Raw genomic sequence first — 14048 nt, 5'->3', positions numbered from 1 at the left:
TGGAACTTCCCCTCCCTGTCCTCTTCCCACATGTCTTCTTAATCTGCTGCAGAGCGTTGGGGGGGAATCCAAAACAGATTTAGGAAGCATGCAGAGAGAGGAGAGGGAGGGGAAGCCAGCAGAACTGCTTAGTTTGATACTGCCCTGTGCTACTATGCTTTCGTTCTCTGAATTATATATAGGCTAAAAAAAGAGCCGGGGTACAGCTAGGTTGAATACATGCTATCTAAGTTTGTAGCACAGAAATGTAGTTTTCATGTTTGCCCTCAACATGCTGCTTTCAATCTTGCTTGATTCTAGATCTAGCCATGCACAAGGATGGGTGTGTGGTTACTTGATATGTGTTTGAAAATCCCCCCATTAGGTTATCCACACCTTTTCCTCCCTGCACATGCCCCGGGAGAAGGAAGATCAAAGTGGTGGTTGCAGTCTTGGTATATGCCCACCCAGAACGCTATTGGGCAGGTGTTGAGACATCCATTATTGCCAGACCACCTACATGGGTTTTCCAGGGGACGCATTGCAGGGTAATACAGAATCAACCTGCAATGAGCTTTTATTTTTGAAATGAAACCAGTTTCTCAGTAACTGCTTTTTAGGGGCAACAAATACGCAACGGATCTAGACTGTGTGTGCACTAAATAGAAAACAACAAGTATTCCCTCTCCGTTGGTTCTGGAATGAAATATAGCGTATGTTGTAGCCCTAAGAAACAAAACGAAATGTAGCGTGTGTTGTAGTCCTAAGAAACAAAACGAGGAAGGGGAAATTTCAGTGATGTTTTAATTTTGTGCTATGCGGCAACACACAGTGGGGCATATCAGTATACCGTACTTTTCGCACCATAACACTCAGTCCCCCCCCCCCAAAAGGTAAAGGGAAATGTGTCTGCGCGTTATGGAGCGAATGCAGGCAGGAGGAGCCACTCTTGCTGGCTGTTCCGCAGCCTCTCTTCCTCCGCTTGGCTTGCTGAGAAGCCGGCAACAGCTGAGCAACAGCTGAGTGTTGGGAGACAGCCTCTCTTCCTCCTGTCTGCCTGCTCTATGGCTTTTTGGCGAGGTGGTAGAAGGGAGGCAGCTCGGAAGCCGGCAAGAGCTGCACGTGTAAAAGCCAAGGTGGGGAAAAGGAGACAGCCTCTCTTCCTCCTGTCTGCCTGCTCTATGGCTCTCCCTTACACAAATGTAAGCGGCTCTTACTCTGCTTTCTTTACAATGAGCTGGAAGGAGGGACAAAGAGGGCATCCCCTTCCGTCCCTCCCCCAGCACCTCACAGGTAAATTCAAACAAAGCGGCTTACAAGGCTCGTGTCCCTGAGTCTCCTCCTCCTCTTTTTGCTCTGGTTCGAGGCAAGGCAGCTGCACAAATGTGAGTTCCCCCTCTCTCTTCCTTCCCTCCCTCCCTCCCTCTTCCAACTTCAAAAAATATTGGGGGGACAGCCAGGTAAGCCCCACTCACATACCACAATGGGGGGTGGGGGATGACTCCCTCAAATATTTAATGGGGGGGGGGTGAAGGCTGCTTTGCCTAGGACAAGTGTGAGCTCCCCCCCCCCACTTCCTTCATCACTGTATTGGAGATACCATACATTACTGACAGTTCCTTCATTCACGTGGTTACAAAGCATGGATCCACATGGATCCTCAGGATTTTTGCACTGGGTCACCCCAAATTCACCATCAGATCACATAGCATGTCCATGGCTACGGCTTGCACCAAAAAATCACGCACCCACTGTTGCCTGGGGCCGCAGTGGTGCAAAAATGTGGTTACAAAGCACGGATCCACATAGATCCTCAGGATTTTTGCATTGGGCTACCCCAAACTCACCGTCAGATCACATGTCTGTGGCCACAGCATGAACCACAAAAATCATACATGCACTGTTTAGTTTAGAATTTTTTTTTCTTGTTTTCCTCCTCTAAAAACTATGTGCGTGTTATGGTCGGGTGCGTGTTATAGAGCGAAAAATACGGTAGCTTGTGGTGGTGGAACAGGTATGTAATTCTTGTATTGGTTGATTTCCAAGTGAATCAGCCACACACTGTTATCAGTGAGAGTAGCCTTGATCCTGCAGAACTGGTTTGGCATCCTTTTTTCCTCATCCTCTTCTCCTGCCCCATCTTTAACCTTTGAGCAGGTGGGAGTACGCACTCGTGAATCTGGGCAGTTGGGCTTCATTTAAAAGCCTTAAATTTCAGAGTCAAAAGGCTGGGGGAAGGAGCAGGGCAGAGGAAAGGAAGATCCCTGTATCCAAAAAGGAAGAGTGGTGGTGGTGCAGGAGGAAGAGGCTCATTGCCGTCCAAGTTCTTGGATGCTCACTTTCTTCCTCCTCCTTCTCTCCCCCACCCCTTTCTCTCTCCTGTGCAACACATCACTTTTGAGCAATGGTAGGGCTTGTTGCTTACTAGAGGGGAGTAATTATCTTGCTCTCCCTATTTGTGGCACTGTTATTGTTCTTTAGACTTGGAAGGCAGAGTGTCTGTGCTGCCAACACACACCAGGCCCAGTTGCTGTTTCTCCAACAATTACACTCTTCTGTACAGAGCATGGAGCAGGAATCAACACATTTGCAAACGAGGCAGTTCAATTAGTCTGCAATAGTAATCGGGGCCTCCATTCAGCAGAGCCTTGGGACTGATTTGTTGAAGTGGTGAACCATATGCCACTCAAACACTTGGTCTATTAGCCGGCTCTTTCTTGACTCCAAGCAGGACTCTGGGTTGCCATGTTATTAGGACAGAGGTTTGGCACTACATCCAAGTGCATTTGTTTTGGATCTTGTTAAATAGGTGGTGGTTTAAGGAATTTTGCCATTCCTTTTTAGAACAGTGTAGCATGAATGAATGCAAATTCAGACTCCGCCTCCAATGCCTTTAACGCTTTCTGTTTGCTCTGCAAACAAACAAACAAACAAACAAACAAAAAAAGAAGACTAGCAGGTTGGTTGCTGTGTCCGTGGCACAGAAACACATATTTGTGTTGTGAGCAATGCTTTGCTGTGTGAGGGGCTAGAATGTGCAGCGGTGGGAACTCCACTGTCTGTGCCTTTTTAATGTTGTGTTTTAATGTTGTAACCCGCCCTGGAACCTCAGGATGAAGTGTGGTTAATTAATAATAATTAATTACAGTGCTGAGTGACACAGAGTTGTGTGGTAAAGAAAGATGATAGAATTCACATTACTTAAGAACCTCCTGTAGCACGTAGCATAGAATTGTGTTTAGAACAAGGGAGATACAGTATTTCATACAGTGTGACCCCTGAGCAGCAGTTGTGTTCCCTAAAAATGCCAGTGCAGTCCTACTTCACCAGGGAAAGGTGCTTCACTGTGAATTGCACCAGTGTTACAGGAAAAAAATACTGAAAATACATTTGTATCCCATATAAATGTGTTGATAATTGTTGCAAATAATTCAACAATAGACATACAAAGGGAGTTGTTAGGTAAGGCCTTTTGAGGCGTTCTCCCTCTATCTGTGTGGCTTGCGTATTTTTCTGCATTCACCTTGTTGGCCTTCCTTTTAGTTTCTCCTAGGTTTTAGGGTTCTTGCTTTTGTCCAGGATGGTCTGGTAGATTGGAGATCCTTCCCATGGATGAGTCAACCAGCAGTTGGCCTTGCTCCTTGATTAAAAGGGGGAGGGAATGTCCTGAAGGATATTTAATACCTCCCTTGAGAATAGGAACTTATGGTAAGAAAAATCCTGGGTTTTGCACTTTTCAAATGGAAGCCAGTAATGTCAAGCTGGCCAGACATATATTGAACAACTGTGTTCAACTTACAAGATGGGTAGGGTGATAGATAAAGATTTGAGCACCCTTTGCACATTTATGGACTCAGAATTGTATGAATATCTTCAGTATATACGGTATATTTTCATTCTTTTTAATGTAATCTTAAAAGGCATTACACAAAAAAGCAAAGAAAGTAAATGGGCGGGATTGAACTCAGGTGTTGCATGTGTGGAACGTGGTCTGCTTGCACAACAGGAACGTGGTCCATCTCTTCTCCACCAGTAAATCCGCTCTGGTGGTGTGGGGAAAACCCCAGAACAGGTTTGGAGGGAGTGCAGACGGGGTTAAGTCCCAGTGCATGAGTCAACCTTGTTCTGCACACACCTGCTCCACTTAGTGCTACATTGGATTCCATCATATATCTTCAAATTTTTTAAGGTAGAGGATTCCTTATGTTGAAAGGTTGACCTTCTTTTTCATACGCCCTAAAAGAGCAGGGCTCTATCCTGTTGCTAAGGTATGTCTCTCTTTTTGGTCTTCTCTGAGAGCAGAGCACAGATAACGGTAGATATGATCTAGTATGAAACTCAATAATGCTGCATTTTGCACTGTTTCACTGTAGTATTTAACAATACTGGAAAAGACAGATTGTGATATTTACAGATAATGAGCATATATTAATCTAGTTTAAAGCAATATAATAGATGTCTTCAATATTCTCCAGTTACACTGCAGATGTTATACAAGTTAAAAACCTCAAAGGTTTTTGAAAAGCAGAAGTTAGAAGGAAAACCAACCCCAGAAAACACAGAAGAGGATCCTTTTGCCATCCAGTTGATGTACTGGTGCCCTGAAAGTAGACTGTTTTGTGTAGCAGGGGTCTCTGCATATGTTATCGTTTACAGATTCAGCAAGCATGAAGTTAATACTGAAATCTCAGTAAGTTTGCATGAGTTTTGCTTATCTATTGCATTGCTTACTTCAAGGCTTGGTGTGGAGTTTTGAAACACATCATATTCCAGAGTTGCATGTAGCATAAGCGAGAAGCTTAGATTTTGTTAATCAAGTAAAATTTCAGATAGATGGGATGTTGCAACACAGAACTATGTTTGAAACAGGCAGTGCAATAATGACTACACGTTTTAACTTCCTCTGTGTAATGTATAAGTATATGCAAGTGATTGTAACACTATTTCATGTGTACTACTGTGAACTGTTATGTAGGAAGGCCCTGGGTACAGATTGCATTTGAGCCAGTTGATTACTTAAAAAAACAACAACCCAAAATCAAATTCTCAGATGCAAAACATTTTACTGGGTGGTATTCTTTCTTCATAATAACCTTGTGTTTCTGTTTCTGAGATAACATTAGTGGCACAAAACTCCCAGAAGCCCAATTTCATGGTGATGAATCTGTTGAACAACTGCTTTAAGTACCCTCTATCTCATGCTTAGGAAGAGAGAGCAAAAAGCCCATTGTTATCCTCGAAATTCAGGTCTTAGGTTATAAGACTTCCCACCCCATTTATGTTAGTTCTTTAGATGAAGGTCAATTTCATCTTAAGTTGTTGTTGGGGGGCAGGTATTGGTTGGTTAATGGGCAAGTTCTGTGGAGGATATTTAGTGTTGATGATGTTTCCATTCCTCCCCTTCATTCATTCCTCCCCTTCATTCTAACTGAACTTATACCTTATCAAATGAATCTCTGGATTGCTATACTAGGAAATGACCAGATTTATTCCTGCTACTTATTTTTATTCAGAAAATACTCTGATTTCATAAAATAACTTGGGTTTTAATTTCCTTAAGTCTTTAGAGGTGCACCTCCAAAGTGAGGCCGAAGATATCATTAGTCCCGAGGCAGAAATGATTCCTCCCTTTCCAAATGCCTCTTCCCCTCTTCCATCTTTAAAAGATCTCTCAGGCAGTACAAACACTGTGGCAGCATCTGAAGGAACGGTGAAGGACAGTATCCCATGTCTCAGGTAAACAGTTTAGATGGTTGAAAGGTTTGTTTCCCTCTCCCTCTGCTGTCCTCTCTTCTGTCAAAGCTTAGGATATAAAATTCCTTAAGGCAGGCAGGGATTTGGTTTTTTTAGATTTGCTTGGCTTGTATTGCATTGTGTAGAACCCAGTAATGGCCAGTGGAATGGAATGAGGTGGCAAACCTTTACTGGCTTCCAAGGAGCCGCACATTTAGTATTGTGGACCCAAATTTATGGAACTCCCTTCCAGCTGAGGTCAGGCAGGTATCCTTGCTGCTTTTTTTTTTATTCCAGCAGGCATTTTAATTGATGCTTGATTTTCCAGTTGTAACTAACTTTTATTTTTTCATATCTAGCATGTCTAAATAAATAAGTGATGAGATAAAAATTATTGAAACTAAACAGGATGATGATGTATCAAAGATGATATATAAAGAGGCAGATAAAAATATGGAAAGTATACTAGCCAAATGTTTTGACCACATAGTCTTCTTTGGTGGATCAAGCACTGGGCATTAGAAAGCAGGTGTGAGGCAGAGTGTGGATTAAACATGGCCCCAGTTTTTATTGATTCCCATAGACTGTCTTGCAGGACATCTTTGGGAGAGGAAAAGGCTAAGGAGTAAACCCTACGCAAATCCGAAGTAGAGTACCTAGGACATTTGGATGGCACCGTGTACTGCTGCAACTCCGGCAGCCAAGCTGGCGCCAAGCATATTGCTCTGCTTTCCTTTGGACCACATCAGGGAGGCTGAGAAGGGGCAGATTTTGTCATCTGGGCAGCCCTGGACCTCCAGACACTCTGCCCAGGCTTGCTTCCCAGGGAGGTCACTTTGGTGCTCCTAATGTAGCAAAAACAACATGGGGGGATCGCAGTTACATGTTACCAGTCTCTGTAGCCACAGCGGGCACTGTGGTTCTCCAGTAGTTCCCTCTGGAGGCGCACTCCATTGCCTCTCGAGATAGACAGATGCCGACAACAATGGACTGGGGTTTTGTGCAGCATCAGGCAAGGATCCATCCGCCAGGCAGCCTGTTTTCTAGCCTGCTGTTTTCATCTTGCTGGGTAACCTGAAGGAGTTGCCGACAGGTCTGTCCATGACATGGGGCCACTCTGGGAGGTCCTGCCACAGCCAGCCGAGGTCGCTGATGGACTCCCAGAGTCTGATGAGGTCCCATGTAGCAACAGTCCCCCTGACTGGTAAACAGACTGACTTCTTGCTCTCTGCAGTGAATGACTTGGCCTGGGATGGCAAGCTTCAATCAATCCGACCTCCTGAGTCAGTTTATCTTCAGGCTTCCATACATTAGGTACAGCAGAGCTTTTTTGTTTTGTTTTTTGAGAGAGAAAACCTTTGAGAGAAAAATTTCTTATAGCCTATGTAGATTATTTCAGATATTCTGCCCTAAATCACAGTCTCTTCTGAAAACTATAGATGTTTACTAGGTGGATAGCTCAGTTGGTAGAACATGAGACTTAAATTCGTGGTTGTGAGTTTGAGCCCCTGTTGGGCAAAAGATTCCTTCGTTGCAGTGGGTTGGACTAGATGACCCTTGTGATCCCTTCCAACTCTACAGTTCTGTAGGCATAGAAGAGGAAGGATGAGAAGGCAGCTCCAGGGACACACTTAAGAACTGAATTCCCTCTCCACAGAGGCCCGTTTGGCACCCACATTGCATAGTTTTCTTTACATGCTGAAGACACACCTCTTTGCCCTGGCCTTTGATACATTAGATATGTATTTTATGACCACCCTATTCTGTTGATTGAAATCTCTTTTGGATTTTATTTCTAAATTACTATATTTATAAATAGGTGTAACCTCATGCTGAAGGGAGGGTAAGAAACCAAGTCATAATAACAACTACAAGCAATGAAAGCAGGGTTCAATTCAAACAGAAAATTTGTTGAGCTTTTTTTGGAGCAAAATTGCAAAGAAATTGGACGTTTCTGAGGAAAATCGGCAAAAAATGCACTGCCAACATGGGTTGCCACACATCCAGATTTTCCCAGACATTTCGCCTATTTCTGTCCAGACACTGCTTGCGGCTGCAGTATTCCAGATATGTCCAGGACATTCCGGATGTTTGCCAACCCTAAATGAGAGTAGAGGTCATGCAACGGGAAGTTCTCTCCTCCAAGTAGTTTTTACAATTCTGTCTTCTGGTAGAGCTTGGTCATTCTGTTCACAGTTTGTCCTTCTTCTCCTAGTGTTAAGACTCGTGCTGTGAGGATGCCTCCTGGTTACCAAGCGGTCCTTGTTATTCAGCTGGTGTGCGCTGATGGCGACTCTCCCCCACAGATAACCAGCCTAGCAGCAAACTCCGCATACGGCTTGTAAGTTGAAATATACTCAGAGTCCTGTAGGGATTTCATGCTCTTTATTGCAGCTTGTAAAACAGTGATTTGATTGCCCCCCAAACCTCAGGCTTTTATATACATTATTTACACAATGAGTCCCGTCTGATTGGCTGATTCTGCTTCCCTCCTGGAGCCTGATTGGTCTTCTCCTGCAAGCCAATCAGTTGTTGCATTCTAGGATCTTACTTGCCTATTGTTCTAGGCTCCAAGCTTAGTACATAACATAAGTTAACCCAAAATATTTTAATTTTCTTCAGGAGATCATGTTTTTGCCAGTGTTGCTTGCACTACTTTGCACTGCAACATGTCCTTTGGTGCTAAAGAGCTTGTTTTTTTTTTTTTGGGGGGGGAGCAGCAGGAGAATGGCAAAACTGCTCAGACACATGCCTTCTAGGCACACGGCAAGCATAAGTGTTTCTGAGTCCTAACTATCTACAGAATTATCTTTGGTTTGGTTACTGAGTGGTGCCTGCTGCTGCTCTTCCAACAATCAAGCCCCATTGCTCCCAGAGAGTGTGTGGTGTGTGTGGTGGCAAGAAGACCCGCATGTTAGCCACAGCAGGCTGTAAGTGGCCAGATGACTTCCTCTGGAGTGCTGTAAAAGGAGAACATTTTTCTTTAAAAAATCTATCAGAGGCAGCACTAGAGCACCCTAAAGCAGGCTAAAGTAGACATGATTTGATCTGGGTCATGAACTGCCTGGATTAAATCAGGTGAGTCCACTTTGGAATCCGAGATCTGTGGAATTTTCATCCCTAATGACAGTGCAGCCTCATGAGGCGGGAGAGACGAGTTTCTCTTGTGCTAGAGCTTCCAGTGCATTGAGGACATCCAAGGGTGGTTCTGAGAACAATCGCATCTCCCATTCTCCAGCTCCATGGCCTCAGTCCCCTGAGCTGGGAAACTGGAATCCAGGCTCATGACAAGCTGTGCATTGTATGTGTGAAATGCACGATCAGGGTGAACAGATGTGTTTCAGCATCAATTGAATGAGAGTTGGAGTGGTATTTCCACATCGCAGGAAGCATTTGGTTGGGGATGGGTGTAAGTGGAATGAAGAGTCACGCATAACCCAACTTCTTCCTTTAACTGTGGCTGGATCATTGCTTGAAGCAGATAATACCAAAGCACAGTGTCCTTGAAGAAGGTTTCTTTCCACAGAGTTGCCTTTGGAAACTGCAATGGTTTGGCTGTTGTGGATTTTATGCAGAAGACCACGCTGCTGAGCATGGGGAGTCTTGAGCTCTATGGGTCAAGTGATCCTTATCAACGCCAGCCTCGTTCTCCGCGCAGAAGCAAGCAGTTTACTGCAGGTAGGAAGAACTTGGGCAGCATATTTTCTTGTTGCCTGGAGTTTTTGGAATGGGTTAAAAATGCATGTGTGCTAGTTGAGAGAAAGCTCATAACGACATGAAAAGCACCGGACAGACTGCTTGTCATGTAATGATATTATTATTATTATTATTATTATTTTACCCACCCTTCAACCTTAGGTTGTGTAGTGGGTTACAATAATTTAAAACATGACATGAAAATTATTATTTTTTAAAGAACACCTTCTCCTGGGCTGCCACACCCCACCCAAGCTTCTGAGGGCACTGGAGCTGTGAAGAAGGCCCTCTCTGCCAATCTTAATACCTGAGACGATCTGTAAAGAAGGATGCAGCCTAAGCCATTTAGAGCTTTAAATGTTAACATGAGCATCTTAAATTGGACCCAGAAACAAAATGGCAACCAGTGCAGCTGGTTTTAAAGCAGGGGTTAGGTAAAGGTAAAGGTAAAGGTACCCCTGCCCGAACGGGCCAGTCTTGACAGACTCTGGGGTTTGTGCACCCATCTCACTCAAGAGGCCGGGGGCCAGCGCTGTCCGGAGACACTTCCGGGTCACGTGGCCAGCGTGACAAAGCTGCATCTGGCGAGCCTGCACCAGCGCAGCACATGGAACGCCATTTACCTTCCCGCTGGTAAGCGGTACCTATTTATCTACTTGCACCCGGGGGTGCTTTCGAACTGCTAGGTTGGCAGGCGCTGGGACCGAGCAGCGGGAGCGCACCCCGCCGCGGGGATTCGAACCGCCGACCTTTCGATCGGCAAGCCCTAGGCGCTGAGGCTTTTACCCACAGTGCCACCCGCGTCCCCAAAGCAGGGGTTACATGAGATATAAATAAAATCCCAGCTAGTAATCGGCTTAGTCATGCTGGCCACATGACCCGGAAGCTGTCTACGGACAAACGCCGGCTCCCTCGGCCAATAAAACAAGATGAGCGCTGCAACCCCAGAGTTGGTCATGACTGGACCTAATGGTCAGGGGTCCCTTTACCTAGTAATCTGGCCACTGTGTTCTGAACCAATTGACGTTTCTGGGTGATCTTGAAGGATGACCAAGATGATAAAAGGTCTGAAAATCAAGACTTATGAAGAACAGTTGAGGGTATTTTTAGCTTGGAGAAGATCAGGCTGAGAGAAGATGGCCACCTTCAAATACCTAAAGGACTGTCTTGTAGAAGATGGAGCAAGCTTGTTTTCTCTGGAGGGTAGGATCCGAGCCAATGGATTCAAGTTACAAGAAAGGAGATTCTGACTAAAGATCAGGAAGAACTTTCTGGTGGTAAGAGGTGGGGTTCAACCGTGGAACTGACTTCCTCAAAAGCTGGTGGACTCTTCTTCATTCAAGTTTATTAAGCTGAGGTTGGGTGGCAGCCTGTCATAGACTCCCTCATTGCAAGGGTTTGAACTGGCTCACCCTCAGGGTCCCTCCTAACTCTACAATTCTATGATTAAGAAGTTCAGAACAGACAACTTTCATGCTAAGCTATGCTGTGCTCTTGGTTAGCATTTTGATTCCTCCCCTTGTTAAATCCTTCAGAAAGCTAAGAAATGTTTAATTTGCATTCTGCCTATATTATCTTTTAAAACATTAGTTGAGGCAAATGAAACAAACTCTGAGCATCTAATCATCGGTACCTAAGGGCAGTAGTATGAAGATCACAAATTTCAGATATAGTATCACACTATGTAGAGTTTTCTGAAGCTCTGCATAGAGCTTACTCTTTTGAATCAGGTGTTTGTTTACTTGTGTTTTATCTTGTTTGAAATCCACTCTTCAGCAAAGCTTACAGGATAGTTGCTGACAGGGAGAGAATATTGTATTTTGGATGCTTTGAAAAATAAAAATTAATTTGTTTTAGACAACTACATAATAAATATTTCTTTCAAGGTTGGACTCAAGCTATGATTTGGTTGAAAGCCCCCACTGCTTGTAGTCTAGCAGTGAGGTTTTTAAATAGTTATACTGCTGAATAGGACAAACACAAGAGACCCAACAGCTTCGCAGGTAAACACATACCCATTGGTGGATGAGATGAGGCAGAAGTAGGCGGCCCATAAGCATACATACTCATGCAGCCAAAACACAGCCATACATTCTTTTGCACAAACATGTGGAGAGTATGGAGATAAGTCAACATCCCCAATCCCCCCCCCCAAGCTTTCCAGGGCTTCTACTCTTTACTTGCTGGTAGGGCTGGAAGGATCAGTTCTCTCTCTCTCTCTCTTTTCAGTTTTCCAAATCTCTGCAGCAGTTTGCATTTACTTATTTAATTGTTTAAAAAAAACCTTCTGAAAAGTCATCAGCATTTTAGGGTGAATTACTCATTTGTAGCACACACTTTTTGCAAGCCGTTCCCCCCCCCCACCCTAAGGCATTTTTTAAATGTTATGTTCAACAGAATGTTCATTCTAATGCACATTTCCCCCTAATATATTCAGTTTTGTAAATCTTGTTTGGTTGGAGAATTGGGTGACAAATTATGGAGAAGTGTGAATTTTGAAGGATGGTGGTGTTTTGGTTCTCATATTGTTTGGGAAAGTGGGTTTGATTCATCTTTGAATGCAACTGAATTGAACGGCTCCCCCATCTTTGTCTTGTGCTCCAAGAGGACTATCCACATACTTTAGGAGTTGCCTAATGACTAAAGCACATCCTTTCTGTTTTTCCATTGGTCAGTAAGCATTTTCTCACTGACCTCATTGGGAGCAGATTGGTTTTTCAATTGGTAGAAAGTTCAGAGGACCCTTAAGTCTGTTCTCCAAATACTATTTCTCTTCATAAATATGCCATAAGCTTAGAGCAAACACACATGATGATGGCAATCCATGTTTAAATCTTCCTGTCACCTATTTGAACCTTAAAAGCAGCTGGGGGTGGAGCAGAATTTGGATTTGTCTCCTGAAGCTGAGGAAGGAGAGGTTTAATCCCCATTCCCCAAGTCCTTTCCTTGCTGGAAATTGCTCACTTGAAATAAGCCACGGTGCAGCAATTCTTTTCTGTCTTCCTCCTCCTCCCCTCCAACAAAGGCTTCAGTGACAGCTTCAGGGGCTCATTTCCATTGGGAAAATGGTGTGGCGCAAAGGGTTTAACCCTGTACAATATCACAACCCTGGTGCAAATCCATGACTGCTTACAAAGCTAGCAAGAAAGCTGAGTGATCAGTTACGGATCTTGTGCGTCATGCTTGGTCCTCGGGATGAGTTTTCAGTGGCACAAGGATGCAAACTTGGCATAACAGACAGGTGGGCTGACCAAGGTGCAAAGGAGAATTCAAGAATAAATGAAACAACCTTTAATCTCCCAGGTGAAGTCAAATGTAGTAGTTTTGCTTCTTTGTTTCTTTTTGGCACTTACATCCTACGTATTCAACAAACTCCACTGGACAGTTTCTACTACATCTTACCTGGTGAAACTTTAGAGCAGCAATTAAGCTACTGGAAAAAAAGGATGAAATGAATTTTGGAACAGCAAAACTCTCTAAGCCTTTCAGAAATGGCTTTTTTTTAAAAAGACATTACATACTTGCACTCTCTTTTACTGGCTCTCCAGTATCCATCCCACATTTTTTAGTTCTTAAATTAATTTATTTGGTGTGTCTTCTGACTCAGAGGAGCCTGTGAAGACTAGTGTGAAGGTTCCTTCACGTGGGCTTATGTAGATGCTCTTATCATTTCCTTTCACTTTGGACTGTTTTTTCCCCACTCTTTCCTCTGCCTGCTGCTGCTGCTGATATTCTGGCATGTTCCCAAGACAACTTTTGCATGCGTGGCCTGTCTAACTTTTATCCTGATTTAACGAAACGGATCCGTACTTCCTATCAGAGTAAGTTCTCCAAAGAATAGGACAAGTGCTTTGTCTGACGGACTGAGATGTGTTTCCATCCAACATGCATGCCATTTCCTCCTTTTTGGAGGACGCGTGAAACATGCCTTGTTATACAGTGGTACCTTGGTTCTCAAACTTAATCCGTTCCGGAAGTCTGTTCCAAAACCAAGGTGCGCTTTCCCATAGAAAGTAATGCAAAATGGATTCATCCATTCCAGACTTTTAAAAACAACCCCTAAAACGGCAAATTAACATGAATTTTACTATTTAACAAGACCATTGATCCATAAAATGAAAGCAATAAAGGAAGTACTTCAGTCACACAATCAATCAATCAGTAGCTGAAGTGGGTTCCACACAGTCACAAAAATGCAAAATAAATAGCAAAAACAGACCTCAGCATAACACTCAAAACCGAAATGTAACCCTCAAATCGGAAGCGTAACACTCAAAACAGAGCACATTCGGTTTCTAAAAAGAGTTCTCAAACCGGAACACTTACTTCTGGGTTTGTAGTGTTTGGGTTCCAAGTTGTATGAGTTCCAAGGTGTTTGAGAACCAAGGTACCACTGTAGTAGTAATTGTAACTGTATCATCTCTAGATCTGATGATGATTCTAGTTGAAATGGTGGTGAAATTTAGCAGAAATGGTTTTAATTTTCATTCATTTATTTACTTCATGAAATTTATACATTTGGTTGCAAAAAACCCCAACCACCTCATAGTTCTTCACCCAAAGAAAATTGCTAGAAGAGCAATGGGTTTTCTGTTGAGGCTTTCGTGGATGGTGACAAAAGCTGTGGAGGCTGGGCACTT

General features: G+C 43.7%; 1 protein-coding gene across 4 annotated transcripts in view; it reads left to right on the top strand.

Moving 5' to 3' along the window:
* STXBP5L (syntaxin binding protein 5L) overlaps positions 1–14048 on the top strand; it is a 67376-nt gene that overhangs the window by 35460 nt on the left and 17868 nt on the right. For 3 of the 4 annotated variants that reach the window (XM_082206048.1, XM_082206050.1, XM_082206047.1), the window contains 5 exons: positions 4455–4669; positions 5540–5715; positions 7928–8053; positions 9239–9390; positions 13158–13229. In XM_082206048.1, the coding sequence (XP_082062174.1) occupies positions 4455–4669; positions 5540–5715; positions 7928–8053; positions 9239–9390; positions 13158–13229 (741 nt within the window). The remainder of the gene's footprint in view (positions 1–4454; positions 4670–5539; positions 5716–7927; positions 8054–9238; positions 9391–13157; positions 13230–14048) is intronic. The other variant, XM_082206049.1, reaches the window with a different exon arrangement.

This window comes from Podarcis vaucheri (genome assembly GCF_965113315.1).
Source record: "Podarcis vaucheri genome assembly, chromosome: 17".
Taxonomy (NCBI): Eukaryota; Metazoa; Chordata; class Lepidosauria; order Squamata; family Lacertidae; genus Podarcis; species Podarcis vaucheri.
This window is presented reverse-complemented; position numbering and strand designations above follow the sequence as displayed.